This window comes from Apodemus sylvaticus, chromosome 5 (assembly GCF_947179515.1).
Source record: "Apodemus sylvaticus chromosome 5, mApoSyl1.1, whole genome shotgun sequence".
In the NCBI taxonomy this organism is placed as follows: Eukaryota; Metazoa; Chordata; class Mammalia; order Rodentia; family Muridae; genus Apodemus; species Apodemus sylvaticus.
Genome location: NC_067476.1, coordinates 9207356 through 9222250, shown reverse-complemented (window position 1 = coordinate 9222250; position 14895 = coordinate 9207356). Strand labels below are relative to the sequence as shown.

General features: G+C 51.0%; 1 protein-coding gene across 6 annotated transcripts in view; it reads left to right on the top strand.

The window, feature by feature from the left end:
• Kyat1 (kynurenine aminotransferase 1) overlaps window positions 1-14618 on the top strand; it is a 24194-nt gene extending 9576 nt beyond the window's left edge. For 2 of the 6 annotated variants that reach the window (XM_052182064.1, XM_052182060.1), the window contains 12 exons: window positions 4906-4964; window positions 8837-8984; window positions 11310-11459; window positions 11535-11621; window positions 11859-11987; window positions 12387-12507; window positions 12821-12897; window positions 12977-13066; window positions 13165-13351; window positions 13437-13516; window positions 13928-14014; window positions 14094-14618. In XM_052182064.1, coding sequence (XP_052038024.1) covers window positions 4912-4964; window positions 8837-8984; window positions 11310-11459; window positions 11535-11621; window positions 11859-11987; window positions 12387-12507; window positions 12821-12897; window positions 12977-13066; window positions 13165-13351; window positions 13437-13516; window positions 13928-14014; window positions 14094-14159 — 1275 coding nt within the window. In that variant the 5' untranslated portion in view covers window positions 4906-4911 and the 3' untranslated portion in view covers window positions 14160-14618. Of the gene's footprint in view, window positions 1-960; window positions 1166-4905; window positions 4965-7027; window positions 7261-8836; window positions 8985-11309; window positions 11460-11534; window positions 11622-11858; window positions 11988-12386; window positions 12508-12820; window positions 12898-12976; window positions 13067-13164; window positions 13352-13436; window positions 13517-13927; window positions 14015-14093 lie in introns of those variants that run through there. The other 4 variants (XM_052182061.1, XM_052182062.1, XM_052182059.1 and 1 more) reach the window with 3 other exon arrangements.
• Window positions 14619-14895: the final 277 nt, after the last annotated feature.

Here is a 14895-nt window from a genome sequence, read left to right as displayed (position 1 = left end):
TATCACCTCTCTCCCCCATCCCCTTTCCCTCTATGAGGGTGGTCCTCCACCCACTCCCCCACTCCCACCTCTCTGCTCTAACATCCCCCTAGGCTGGGGCATCAAACCTTCACAGGACTAAGGGCCTCTTCTACTGATGTCCAACAAGGCCATCCTCTGTACATATATGTATCTGGGGCCATGGGTCCCTCCATGTGTACTCTTTGGTTGGTGGTTTAGTCCCTGGGAGCTCTGGGGGGTCCAGTTGGTTGATATTGTTCCTTTGGGTTTATTGCTGATATTAGTTTTTTGGTCCCCTCAGCTTTGCTCTGTAGTGGGTTTTGAAATTGGGTGATGTGGCGTACCCTCCTCAGAGTCGGCAGGTTCTGTGTTGTACTGCTGGCTTCTTGGTTTTGCCTTGGCTTGTTTTTTGTTTGTTCTTTGGTTTGTTTGTTTGTTTGTTTTTAAAGACAGATCTTATTCTACAGCTCAAGCTGGACTAGAACTTGGTGGTGATCCTCCTGCCTCTGCCTATCAAGGGCTGGGATTACAGACATGCACCACTACATAGCTGCTCCCCAGCCTTTTCCTTTCCTTTAGATTTTATTTATGTAGTTTCTGTCAGTGTGAGTTTGTGAGCTCTCGCTCTCTGGAGTCATTTAACAGGTTCTTCAGTTCCATGTGGAACAGTCCAAAGATGGGATCCAGGTTAGGTTCATTACGCCAAGCAGGAATGCTGGGCGCGTGCGTGTGAGTGTGGGTGTGGAGGACGCGCATGTGTGTTTCCAGAATTGGAGCAGGAGTCTGGCTTTACGCTGTGTTGCTAACATCTATCAGTGACCTTCTCCTGGGTCTTTTGCCCCTGCAGGTGATTTGAACTTTAAAGGGTCATCAAGTGTGACTGAGGCGAGTCAGGCAATAAAGTGCCTGGCAGCAGTGCAGTGCACAGTGATTTGTTGCTGTTGTTGTTGTTGCTGTTAGAACTGTGTGGGACTCTGACGCTGGCTTGGAGCCACTGTCTGGCCTAGGCTGTCTGCCCTTCTGAACCCCGGAGGGGAAGCCCGCAGTACCTGTGGATCTGGGAGGCATGCTCAGGAGTGCCGCAGGCCTCTCCGTGTACCTGGCGTGTCCACTCTGGGGAAGGAAGGAGGCTGGAACATCACTCAGCCGGTGCTTGTATCAGTCTGTAAGTCCTGCATGCACCCTGCTGTGTTTCAGCCCCGGGGGAGAGGGTCCTGGGGGTCTGGCTTGGTCCTGCCTTCAAAGCTGTGCATGAGCGCGCTCTGCTCTCCAGAGCCTTTCTAGCCTGCAGCTGGCTTGTCGTCCCCTTGGTCCTGCCCTCTCATCTGGAGCTTAGCACTGCATGCTTGTGTGTCGGCTGCTGCCTGCCCCTGGCTAGCCCAGTGCCCAGCTCGTAGTACAGAGTGGGTGCACAACACATCTTGGTTGCCTGATTGTGGTGTACACAGCTTGAGAACAGCACTGTTCCCTGATTTATCTGTATCCTCTGCCTTTCGCAAAGGCCACCTCTTGAGTACCCCAAATTTGTGGAATGGCAGTTAGTTCTCTCTCCTTCTCAAGGCCATTTGACTCCACTCACTTCTGTTCATCTGTAAGTCTGTGCCCTCCTGCCCTGCACCCTCCCCACCCAGCCTAACTTCCCTGTGCCGGCCTCTGTCCCTCCACACTCTCACACCCCCACTGTCTGGCCTCTTCAACCTGCCCTTCATTCACCTCATTCATATTCTCCCCTACCCCACCCCCTCACATCCCCGGGCAAATAGCTGCCTGGTGCTCCTGGCTTCCCACTGTTGTCACAGGGAGGGGCTCTGCTGCCAGCACCTGGAGACATGCCCTTGAAGCTGTAAGTTAAACAGAGGCGCAAACTCAGAAAAGAGGCATTGTGAAGTGCACCCGTTAGAATCAATCAAAAGCAGAAAAAGAGCCAGAAATACAGCAGTCAGGCTGGAGAAGAGGGCTCACCAGCTGAAGGTACCTGCCACCAGCCTCGATCACATGAGCTGGATGCCTGGGACTCACATAGTGGGAACTAAGGATGAACTTCTGCAAGCTGTCCTCTGACCAACCGCCACACACGCTGTAGCATGTGTATCCCCCAGAAAATAAATGAGCTATAACTTTAAAAAAAAAATCTAAAATCCAACCAATCAAATGATGCGATGTCTGTACACATTACCAAACAGAAGCAGACAAAAACTGGGAAGCAGAAAAACAGAAAGAGAGAGGAGTCTCTGCAAGCACCTGGGCCACACCCTTCCGACAGTGTCATCCCTACAAGGTGCAAGCAGAGTGTGCATGATGGATACCTACAGATGAGGGGATTCCTGGTCATTTATTAAATGCATGGTGTCATGTAGCACAGGCTAGCCTCAAACTCACTGTGTACATGACCCTCTGAACCTCCTACTTCCCCGCCCTAAAAGCTGGGATTACAGTATGTGCCATTATGCCTGATTATGCAGTGCTGGGGATTGAACCCAAGTCTCACAGCAGGCGAGGCCACTATACACCTGCCCACATCCTAGGGTTTTTTGTTTTGTTTTGTTTTTTAAATATGTGTAGTGTAGCTGGTGGTGGCTGTGGCGGCAGCAGCAGCGGCAGCAACAACAGTCACACACCTTTAATCCCAGCACTTTTGAGGCTGAGGACTGGTCTACAGTGCAAGTTCCAGGACAGCCAGGGTTACACAGAGAAACCCTGCCTCAAAATAAATTAAATAAATAAAACTTGTAACACTTAGCACATCCTATTCTGAGCCCGTTTTATGGATATTAGTATAGTCTATCACTAACCATTCTTTTACATTGTGATTGTCTCCTATATTTTTTAATCATAAGAATAAAATATTTAGCTGGATAGTGGTTCACATCTGGAATTCCAGCACTTGCAATGACAGGCTTGGCAGAGGCTAGAGCACTGCTGTGGGCTCAAGGCCATCTGGAACCTCAGGTCGATGTCCAGACCAGCCAGGACTACAAAGTGAGACCCATCTCAGAACACAGTAACAACAACAAAAGTAGCCGGGCAGTGGTGATGCACACCTTTAATCCCAGCACTTGGGAGGCAGAGGCAGGCGGATTTCTGAGTTCGAGGCCAGCCTGGTCTACAGAGTTGAGTTCCAGGACAGCTAGGGCTACACAGAGAAAACCTGTCTCCAAAAAAACAAAACAAAAAAACTTTTTTTAGTAACTTTTGTTAGTAAAATATTTATCCAAGCTTGATGGCTCATACCTGTAATCCCACGACTTGGGAGACTGAGGCAGGAGGATTGCCACAAGTTTGGTTCAGCCTAGGCTAAACAGAAAGAAAGAAGCCTGTCTCCAAAAAAAAAAAAAAAAAAAAAAAAAAAAAAAAATCAAAGAAAATTTATTTTATAAAATTTGAAAAAGATGTTCAAATATTTATGGCAGAAGCAGGAGGATTTCTATGAGGTAAAGGCTAGTCCTTGTTTACATAGTGAGTTCCAGGCTAGCCAGGGGTACATAGTGAGAGCTTGTCTCAAAAATTGGGGTGATGGTTGCGCATGCCTGTAATCCCAGCACTCTGGGAGGCAGAGGCAGGCGGATCTCTGAGTTCGAGGCCAGCCTGGTCTACAGAGTGAGTTCCAGGACAGCCAGGGCTATGCAGAGAAAACCTGTCTGGAAAAAAAAAATCCAAAAAACCAAGAAAAACAACAACAACAAAAAAAAAAAAAAAAAAAAAAAAGAGCTCTAGCTGTTCTTCCAGACAACCCAGGTTCAATTCCCAGGACCCACATGACAGTTCACAACTGTCTATAACTCCAGTTGTAAGGGATTTGTCAACCTCACATCAATGCATTATAAATAAATAAATAAATAAATAAATAGATAGATAGATAGAGATAGATAGATAGATAGGTAGATAGATAGAAAAATAAATAGAAAAATAATAAAATAATAAGTAAAGGGGAAAAAGTAAAATATTTGCTGATCAACTTATTAACAAAAATCAGCCCTGACCTTTTGGATGTAATGATGTAGTCTCAGGACCACCGTCTTCTGAGCTCAGCAGTTGACACTGTGAGTGCTAGACACAATGTCATCCAGGACTCAGCAGAAGGTTGGGGCACAGAACTGGCAAAGATGCTGTGTGCAGACTGCTAGGAAGACTTACTCACCACACATGGCCCAAGGCTTCTCCAGGTCAGGGCCTGGTGCCAAGATTGTTGGCACAAGCACTGTGACAGGGTCTGTAGTAGCTTCTCCGAGTCTCTGTGTGCCTTTTGCCCTCCTGTGCCTTGTGCGTGCTATGGGGACTCAGTAGATCTTGACCGACCATCACGATTTTCCATTGGCCTCCGAGCATGGGAGTGACCTAGCTTTGCCTCCTCCTGGGCCTGAGTGAGAAACCCCCTCACCAGAGCTCGAAGCTGGCCTGAAGGCAGCAGTCCTGAGTCCTGTTGTGTGGCCTTGCATCAGCCCCTCTGCCCCCTGCAAGCTCTCTTCTGTACAGGGAGCCCAGTCACATCCTCCATCCTGAGTGTATCTGCAAACCTGGGAAGACCTTTGCCAGTGCAAGTGCCCATTGTTCCTGGACCACCCTCCCTTCACACCCCTCTTCCCAGCCCTCAGTCTTTCCGGGGTCACCTGTAGCCTGGCCTTCAGGGCTCTGTCTCAAGACATACAGAGTCAAGACTGGTGGACTGCCCTCTCACAGCCTCCTTTAGGTGGGTGGTAGAAGTTGGAAGGGTGTTGGAGCCATTCGAGGAGTCAGCCAGGGTAGGCTGGGAAAACAGGTCGCAGCTAGCTTAGCCACCTGAGCCTGGGACTCCACCCATTTCCAGAAATTGGAGGGTGGGGCTATGGCCTTAAAGCAGCTGTCAGAGGTTGCTCACACGCTACAGCTGGAAGATTCTCACACTGGACTTCCCTTCTCTGTACCCAGCTCACCATGGCCAAACGGCTGCAGGCTCGAAGGCTGGACGGGATCGATCACAACCCCTGGTGAGCTGACCGGCTGGGGATGCGTCTGGGTGTCCTTTCTCCCATGGGCTGACAATCTCTGACTTGTAGTAATTCAGTGTACCCAGAATGTGTGTGACAGCACAGGAGAGGCAAGATAATGGGCTAGCCTCAAATCTTTGTGTGCCCCCCACTTGGCTGGCCAGGAGCCACTGGTACAAACTGGAAATAGCTTTCTCTCCCTGAAGGGTCTTGTGGACTAGCAATGACTAGATCAGGCAGCAGGTCATGGCTCCCGTGGATGATAACTGACCCTCCATGCCTGCGGTACGAGGACCTGTGGCATCCTGGAGTACCCACCTAGGTTCGAATCCTAGCACATACTATTTTTGAAAAGCTGGGCATAGCCATGTCTCATTGTAATCCCAGTACTGTAGAAAACAGAAACAGGAGGGCTGCCAGGACTGACTGCGCTCTTCAGCATCCTACTAGGTTAGGGAGAGACCTGATATCTAAGGAATAGGAAAGTCATAGGTCAGGATTCTTGCCCACCTCCTCTGGGTTCTACATGCATGGTCATGGGTCCATGTACCAAACACACACACACACACACACATTCTGTACACACATACATATATGTACATCCTTACTGAGCACATACAGTTCTTTTTGCCCTCAGTCACATGTGCTGTTTACACGGCACATCCAGTGACTGGCCCTGAGTATTCTAGAGAGGAGCTATGTGGGAAGGCAGGGACGAACCCACCAGGCCTGCATAACATGGGCAAGGCTCTCAGATTCATGCCCAGCATAGGGAAAAAGAAAAGGCCGGGCGTTGGTGGCGCACGCCTGTAATCCCAGCACTCTGGGAGGCAGAGGCAGGCGGATTTCTGAGTTTGAGGCCAGACTGGTCTACAGAGTGAGTTCCAGGACAGTCAGGGCTACACAGAGAAACCCTGTCTCGAAAAAAACAAATCCAAAAAACCAAAAAAAAAAAAAAAAAAAGAAAAAAAAGAAAAGGATGTGAGAAGAGGGCTTGGATCGCATGCAAATGCTATGCTAAGCAATGGGATCATATGCGAATGATATGCTAAGAGACTGGCTCTTCTGCCAGTTTGGATATCCTGGATGCAGGGGGTCTGTCACCCATTTCTCCACAAATACTAAGGGTCAGCCTTTATTTTATTTCATAGATGCTTTAGGATGAGCTAAGCTAAGAAAGTGTGATACAGGGCTGGAGAGATGGCTCAGCTGGTAAGAGCACCGACTGCTCTTCCAAAGGTCATGAGTTCAAATCCCAGCATCCACATGGTGGCTCACAATCATCCGTAAAGAGATCTGATGCCCTCTTCTGGCTGTCTGAAGATAGCTACAGTGTACTTACATATAATAAATAAATAAATATTTAAAAAAAAAAAAAAAGAAGAAAAGAAAGTTTGATACAGAGGCTGAGGAGATGGCCCAGTGGTTTGGTGCTTGCTGTGTGAACATGAGAACCGGGGTTCAGGTGGCCAGAGCCCATGTAGATGGCAGGTAATCATGGCTCCCTGTCTGTAATGCCAGCCTTCGAAGACAGACAGGGATCTCCAGAGCTAAGTAGCTGGCAGGACTAGCTCTGGGCATGACATTAAATAATGCGGAAGAACAATGGAGAACAGTGCTTAACATCAGCCTTAGTCACACACACACATACACACACTCATATTCACATACACACACACACTCACACACACATGTGCCCACACATGCAGATGTGCATTTACACAATCAGCACACACATACACATGACAATGGAAAAGAAGAAAAAAGTATGACCACAGGCCCATCTTTCCTTGCTCAGTGCTGGGGAGGGGACCCAGGGCTCCAGGCTAGCGCTCTAACACACTTAGGATGTGGAAGGACTGTGTGCATGTTGTCAGTGTTACAGTGAATACAGTGGAGATGTATTTGAAAGAGTTCATAAATTTCCCTTCTTTTCTGTACTTTAAGCCAGGCACACACATAAACAGAGCTGTATACTTGAAAAAGTTACAGAGGTGCGTGTACTCATCAGGGCTTTCTGGAGGGTCAGAACTGATAGAATGAATGTGTATGGGGATTATTAGGCTGTGGACTAGCTAACCAACAATGGCCCTCCACCAAGAAAGTCCAAGAATCCACAGCTGTGCAGTCCCTGAGGCTCGCGTCTCAGCTCTTCAGAACGCGCTGGAACCCTGAAGTCGGCTCCAAGGCCGTGAAGGAGTGGACTTGCTGGGGAGAGCAAGCAGGCAGAGAGCAAACGCTTCCTTCTTCTGTGTCCTTGTGTAGGCCGCCAGCAAAGGTGTGGCCCAGACTAAAGGTGGGTCTGCCCACCTCAAGTGATTTAACTAAGGAAAAGTCCTCCCTGGTGTGCCCGGCCACTTGGGTTTTGGTTAATTCTAGATGTAGTCAAGTTGACAGCCAAGAGCAGCAGTCATAGTGCAGAAGCAGACACACAACCCTCCACCTGCAGGAAAGAGTCTGGAGTCAACCAGCTGAGGAGGCGCAGATCCCTGAGCAGCAGCCCAGGAGCCGTGCTCTTGGGGGTGGGAGGCAATGCTGGGCATGGTGACACCTACCCATAATCCCATGGTCTAGAGGCTGAGGCAAGTGGCCAGCCTCGGCTACATAGGACAACAACCTAGCCCAACAAACAACGCAAATAGACGTGCCCAGCAGCTCAGGAGCTGAGGCAGAGGGATCTCATTGAGTTTGACATCTAAAATGAGAGTTCCAAATAAGCCAGAATTACACAGTGAAACTCTTTTTTCAAAACCAAACAAGGGCTAGAGAAATGGCTCCTTGGTTAGGAGCATTTACTGCCCGTGGGAGGAACAGGAGTTCAATTCCCAGAATGCACACTAGGTGGCACCTATGTGCTTGTGTTCACACATACATAGACACATAAATAAAATTAAATATTTTAAAGGATTAAATAATAAATAAATAAATAAATAAATAAATAAATAAATAAATAAATAGACAGACAGACAGACAGATAAAATGCATATGCCTGTAATCCCAGCACTCATAAGGCAGGGGCAGGAGGATGGTGAGTTTGATGCCAACCTGGGCTTCATCCTGAGTTCTAGGCCAGCCTGAAATGCAAAGAGAGACACCATCTCAAGGGAGGGGGTAAGGGATTTTGGGTTTTGGCTTTAGAAAAAGTGGGGGCCACATTTCTTTTAGACTTCCCTATGGGCAGCATTTGTATTTTACAAAGATCCCCAGGTGCCTTGTGGCTGGAACCCGGGGAGCCATGCCTGAGGGACCTGTCCTCTGGTCTCACAGTAGACCATGAATCTTTTAAGTGGCTGGTCATGCACACTGCTGTAGTTAAAGCGAAGACTTGCCTGCAACGCCACAGAAAAATACAGAACCACTGCCACACATTTGTGAGGGCCCACATCAAATAGTGATAGAGCTGATTCACACAGGGGGGGGCGGTGCGTGCTCGTGAGCACACGCCATTTGTGGGATCCACACACCACACACTGCTGTGGCTCTTCTGTCCTGTCCATGGTCCTGCCATGTACTACAACAACAGGGCTTAGACACACAACACCGTCCACCACACAGAGCCAGGCCCAGACACATATAGTCTGTGCTTGACATAGGCCGTAGCCTATGTCGTGTAACAACCCAAAGTCTCCGGCTTGCCAGATACGCTCGGTTTTGGGGATAAATGTTTGTTACATAGTAATGATTTGAAGTCTCCTGGGCTAAGCCGTACAGGACCTGGTCACCTTAAAACACGGGATCCACACATGTGGAGGTAGTGGTATGTTATCTTTCTAAATCGTCCCATGTATGTTCTCCCTGACTTGCAAACAGGCACAAGTACCCCTCAGGGGTACAGGTGACCTTCCAGTGTCTGACTTCCTTTTTGTTGCCAGGGTGGAGTTTGTCAGACTGTCCAAGGAGTACGATGTGGTGAACTTGGGCCAGGGCTTCCCTGACTTCTCGCCTCCAGACTTTGCTGTGCAAGCTTTTCAGCAGGCTGTCAGTGGGAACTTCATGCTCAACCAGTACACCATGGCGTTTGTGAGTCTCCTGCCTCTCCTGGCGGTCCTGGGGAATGGGCACTGACACAGCCTAAGGGTCAAGGCTCATGGGACAGAGCCCAGCTCAGCATCCCTGAGTCCCTGAGAGTCCTGTGCCCTGCTCCACAGGTCCCAGGGCAGAAGGCAGATCAGGAGCCTTCATGGCTGTGAGAAAGGAGGAAGTGGTAGGTGGTGGTGGGAAGGCAGCTTCCAGGAAGAGGTGGTACCTCAACCAACCCAGGAAAGACAGGCTGCTGTTGGCATCAGACTACAGCCCGGGGGCTCTGTGGGGACCCACACAATAGGCAGCTGCCAACACTGGATAAGAACAGTGTATTTTTGTTTTGGTTTGGTTTTTTGTTTTTTAAGACAGAGTTTCTCTGTGTAGCCCTGGCTGTCCTGGTACTCGCTCTATAGACTAGGTTGGCATCCAGTTCTCAGAGATCACCTGCCTCTGTCTCCCAAGTGCTGGGATTAGGGACATGTGCCACCACTGCTGTCTAGAACAGTGCTTCTTAAATTCTGCAGTCTCAGCATTGCCTGAAGAGAATTTCCCAACATGCTTTGCGATGCTTACTAGTCTCTACCTTGAAGGGACTCATCCTGTATGTAATGTAATGTAAGTTGATGCTACCAGTAAGGAGTGTACCCTGGACATTCTCCCACTCAAAGCCTCAGGCCTTTTGTCCTTTAAAGTCCCCCGGCCCAGGGCCTTGAGGGCCTTTGAGGCCACCCTGGTCTACATAGGGAGTTCCAGGCCAGCCAGAGCCACATACTGAGACCCTCTCTAAAATATATATAATAAAGGCTGACTCCATTTAAACGTGGTAGTCAATGCCCATGAGTTAGATTTGCTCCTTGGCATCCTACCTCAGAGAAGCCCAGAAGATTGCTCAAGCCACAAGAAGCGAGGCACCTTCATCTTTGATAGCTGAGCCTAGGGCACGGTGTCTAACTAGCAGCGGTGGGGCAGGCCGCCTGGTGAAGCACTGGCAGTTCAGTCCTTCCTGTCACTTCGGTGTCCCTGGCTGCTTTGTCCTGACTAATTCATTTTTTATTCGGACACAGTCCTCTTTCAGTCTGCATCATCATCACAAACTGATCCTGTTAGTTTTCCATCAGGAGGTGCATCTTTGACTGGATGCTTTGGGAGGATGCATGAAGCTCGAGGCATCTCTGTCCCCTCACAGATTGCGTTATGTCTCTGTGTGCGAACTTCTTTTTCACGCCTGTTTTCATCTTTGTGTCTGCTATCTGGCGTGCTAGGGTTCTGGCTTAAGTTCTAGCTTTTCATTTAGCCACTTGGCTGCGCCCTGCGTGTTTGGGGCCTGCCTTCACCGTCTCTCGGTGGTTCCTGACTGCTGATACAGTGTGCCTACCTGCCTCGTGCTGCCGCCTCCAGGACTTCCCACCATGACAACTATTTCCTCAAACTAAGTACTGTAGGCACCAAGTCTGCCAGGGTTCAGTCAGCATGTGTGAGTTCAGAAGAAGTGGGGGCCAGCAGAACAGCTCAGATACTTGCTGCCAAACGTGATGACATGAACTTGGTCCCTAGATCTCACGTGGTAGATGGAGAGAGCCACTCCTAAATGTTGTCCTCCCACCGCCAAAGGTGTGGTATCGTACCTATGCGTGCACACGCTTGCTGAGATTAAATTAATTAATGAATTAATTGCTGAGATTAAATGGCGTGCACCACCATGCCCCTCCAAATAAATGTTTTGTTGTTGTTATGTTGTTTAAAAAGGAAAAAAACCCACGCTATTTCTGCACCCCATTCTCTACAACCTTGAGCGAGACAGTGTCTCAGGCATTCTATTTTGTAATGCTCCCCAACAAATAATCTGGCTCCAGGGCTGGAGGGCGGGGCGGTCAGGTGAGCACAAATGTGCTCTTTAGGCACGCAGGCAAGCGTGGGTTTCTGCTGCCCTGCTGTGCTGTGCATGGCGGTGCATGCCTTTTAATCTCAGCAATTGAGGAGGCAGAGGCAGACAGATCTCAGTTTGAAGCCAGCCTGGTCTAGTTCCAGGACCCTACCTCAAAAGAAAAAAATTAGTGTGTGTGTGTGTGTGTGTGTGTGTGTGTGTGTGAAGCGTGTGCACACATAGGTACAATACCACACCTTTGGCGGTGGGAGGACAACATTTAGACAGAGACAGACACAATGTCAGCTTCTCCCTCACATTCCAGCTCGGGGTCTGACTCCATGGCCAAGGCTAGAGGAGAGAAACAGTTCGGCCCAAGAAAGCTGACTTTTCCTGGCTGCAGCTGAGCTGGGGCAGTCCAGGCTGGTCCTGGAGGCCTCACCATGCTGTCCTGGCAGGGCTACCCACCGCTGACAAAGATCCTGGCAAGTTTCTTTGGCAAGCTGCTGGGACAGGAGCTGGACCCTCTCAAGAATGTGCTGGTGACTGTGGGTGCCTATGGGGCCTTGTTCACGGCCTTTCAGGCCCTGGTGGACGAAGGAGACGAGGTGAGAGCTGATACCTGAGTGGGAGGGAGGAGCTCAGGGCAGTGCTGACCCCAGCTAATCTGACCCTTGAACTAGGTCATCATCATAGAACCTGCTTTTGATTGTTATGAACCCATGACAATGATGGCTGGAGGTCGCCCTGTGTTCGTGTCCCTGAAGCCGGTAAAGAATGCTGGGTGGTTATGGGTAGGCCAAGGCTGGCAAGGTTTACTGGATGGTATCGGTGGTTTGAGGGACCCAAGATATGAGTTGGGCTAGATCCTGAGACATGGGGTTAGGGAAGGGAGTCCTCTGAGGTAGAGTTCAGAGCTGAGAGGAGAGAGATGGGGACAGATGCGAAGGGAGATGAGCAGCGGTCAGGAAAATAAATACTGCTGCCCCTCCCACCTCCTCCTGCAGAGCCCTGCTCCCAAGGGGCAACTGGGACACAGCAATGATTGGCAACTGGATCCCACAGAACTGGCCAGCAAGTTCACACCTCGCACCAAGATCCTGGTCCTCAACACACCCAACAACCCTTTGGGAAAGGTACCGGGGGTCCATTCAGAGATCTCGGCAAGCAGACTTTCCCTTCCAGACTTGAGCATGAACTCTCTCAGTCCTCAGTTTCCCTGTGTGAAGTGGGAGGGCTGAATGCCCGAAACTGAGGACCAATCCTCCCAGAGGTGCGAAGGCTTGGGTGCGTGGACTGAGTGTCTCAGCACTTCCTGGTAGCTTTGAAACACTGACTGTATGTGTCTCTATGCAGTGGGATCCAGACATGGCCAATCCCACAGAATCAGTTTTACAGAGCTAGGTGCAATACTGACCAGTATTGCAAAGAGATGGTCCAGAGAAGCCCTGAGACCTGGTGTGGCCCTGCACTCTGAGCAGGCTCTGCCCTTGGGGACAGTCCCAGCTGCACACGCGTGACCTTGACTCCCACAGGTATTCTCTAAGACGGAGCTGGAGCTGGTGGCTGATCTGTGTCAGAAGCATGATGTCCTGTGCATCTCTGATGAGGTCTACCAGTGGCTGGTCTATGACGGGCACCAGCACGTCAGTATCGGTGAGCCAGGCCAACGGTAGCATCCCCTGGACACCTGAGCAGGGCCTGAGCCCAGGTTGGGAGCAGCGTAGGCCTGGGGATCAGGCCCCAGGGCTGTGGAACTGTGCCCTGGTGTGACTGTGGGCAGGGACTTCCCCTCCCTGAGCTCTGAGGAACGCAGTAGCACCTGCTTCCCGAGGTTGTCAGGAGCAGGAAACGGATGGGCCCTGTCAACAGCTTAACGGATAAACTCTCAGTTAAGAGACTGCTTGTCCCTGGGCCCCTTCCCTCCACCTTGCCCATTTCAGTGTTTGCTCCTCTTGGCCTCGGGTAGCCAGCCTCCCTGGCATGTGGGATCGAACCCTGACCATCGGCAGTGCAGGCAAAAGCTTCAGTGCCACTGGCTGGAAGGTGAGTGTGAGCACGCAGGCGGCGGGAGGGCTGAGAGAGGCCTCCTCCGGTCCTGAGACCCTACTGTGTCCTGGTCTAGGTGGGCTGGGTCATTGGTCCGGATAACATCATGAAGCACCTGCGGACTGTGCACCAGAACTCCATCTTCCACTGCCCCACACAGGCCCAGGTGAGAAGGGCAGGAAACCCCACGGAGAAGGTGACAGAGAAAGCCCCAGACAGGTCATAGCTGACCCATCAGCCCATCTGTCCGTCTGCCTTGTCTAGGCCGCAGTAGCCCAATGCTTTGAGCGGGAGCAGCAACACTTTGGACAGCCCAGCAGCTACTTTTTGCAGTTGCCACAGGCCATGCGAGTAAACCGAGACCACATGATCCACAGCCTGCAGTCGGTGGGCCTCAAGCCCTTGGTCCCCCAGGGCAGCTACTTCCTCATTGCAGACATCTCAGACTTCAGTGAGTGGGTCTGGCCACGTCACTCAGGATTTGGGAAGGTACCAACGTCGGCGAGGACTCAGCACAGCCTCTTTTGTTGCCCCAGAGAGCAAGATGCCCGACCTGCCTGGTGCTGCCGATGAGCCCTATGACAGACGCTTTGCCAAGTGGATGATCAAAAACAAGGTAGGCTGGGCCCCTGCCAGGGCCCGTAGGTGTAGTTGCACGGGTCACGTACCTGCTCCAGTCAAGGGACACCAGCGCAACCTTTTCCACAACTCCTGATCAAGGCTGACTCACTCGCACAAAGAAGCCAGGCTGGTTCCAGGAGGCCCTGCCATCTCTGAGCCCAGCCTTCCCTCTTTGACAGGGAGGACCTAGCCCGTCTGCTCAAACCTCTGAGGTTCAAATGTCATTCTTCCCAGTTCTGCTGCAGAGTCTATTCTGTCTCCTGGCACCCTGGGAGGAACCCAGTGTGGTGCCCTGGGGCTTATATCCTGACCAGCACTAGAGATGGAGGGGCCACACCTAGCCTTACTGTCTGTCCCTGAGCTGATGTCTTAGGCTATACACAGACATGGTCTTCCTCATCCCTAGGGCCTGGTGGCCATCCCTGTCTCCATCTTCTTCAGCCGGCCCCATCAGAAGGACTTCGACCACTACGTCCGATTCTGTTTTGTGAAGGTGAGAGAAAGCCGGGGAAGGCTGCTAGGCCTGGCTAGGCACTGGGTGGGGGAGAGAAAGCTCAGTGTGTATCTTGCAGGACGAGGCCACACTCCAGGCCATGGATGAGAGGCTGCGCAAGTGGAAAGGAGAGCTCCAACGCTGAGGCTGCCCTCAGCCCCGCCTCGAGCATTGAGGCCTCAGCTGTGTTTATCACGGGGAGGGCCCAGCTGTGTGACTGAGCATGTTTCCAGGAAAGAGACCATTTCTTGGAGGTTTCAGCCATCTTTTCCAGTGTCTGGACTGCTGTATTGGATTGGGGGCTGGTTCTGAGCCTCAGTCTACTCCTCTGCAGGTTGCTTGTAGGGTCTTGGTTGTTTCTGGCCTCTCTGCCTGAGACAGGAAAGGATGGTGTATCAGGCCTGGAGTCCCAGCCCAGCCTCAGCCCCAGCCCCAGCCCAGCCCCAGCCCCAGCCCCAGCCCCAGTCCTAGCCCTGCCCCAGCCCCAGCCCCAGCTCCAGCCCAGCCCCACCTTAGCCCTGCTGAGGCTCCATGGCTTCTTCTCACGTGACCTCATAATGTTGCTACTATTCCTAATAAAGTTTTAAGTTATTAGAACCCTCAAGGCAGCCTCTCTCTTCCTTTAGACTGCTGAACAGGGCGTGGAATATCTGGAAGGGACCCCAAAGAACCTCAGACCCCACACCTTCTTGAGGGGGGAGCGACACAGACTGGAAACTTGGAACTCATCTGTAGTCGCAGGGCTTGTTCGTGACAATCCAAATTCAGATCCGAGCTGACTGCTCTGTCTCTCATGCTCAGAAGATGCAAGCTGCAGGCGGGGTTGGGGTGTGTGTGTGTGTGTGTGTGTGTGTGTGTGTGTGTGTGTAGGAATGTGGGCT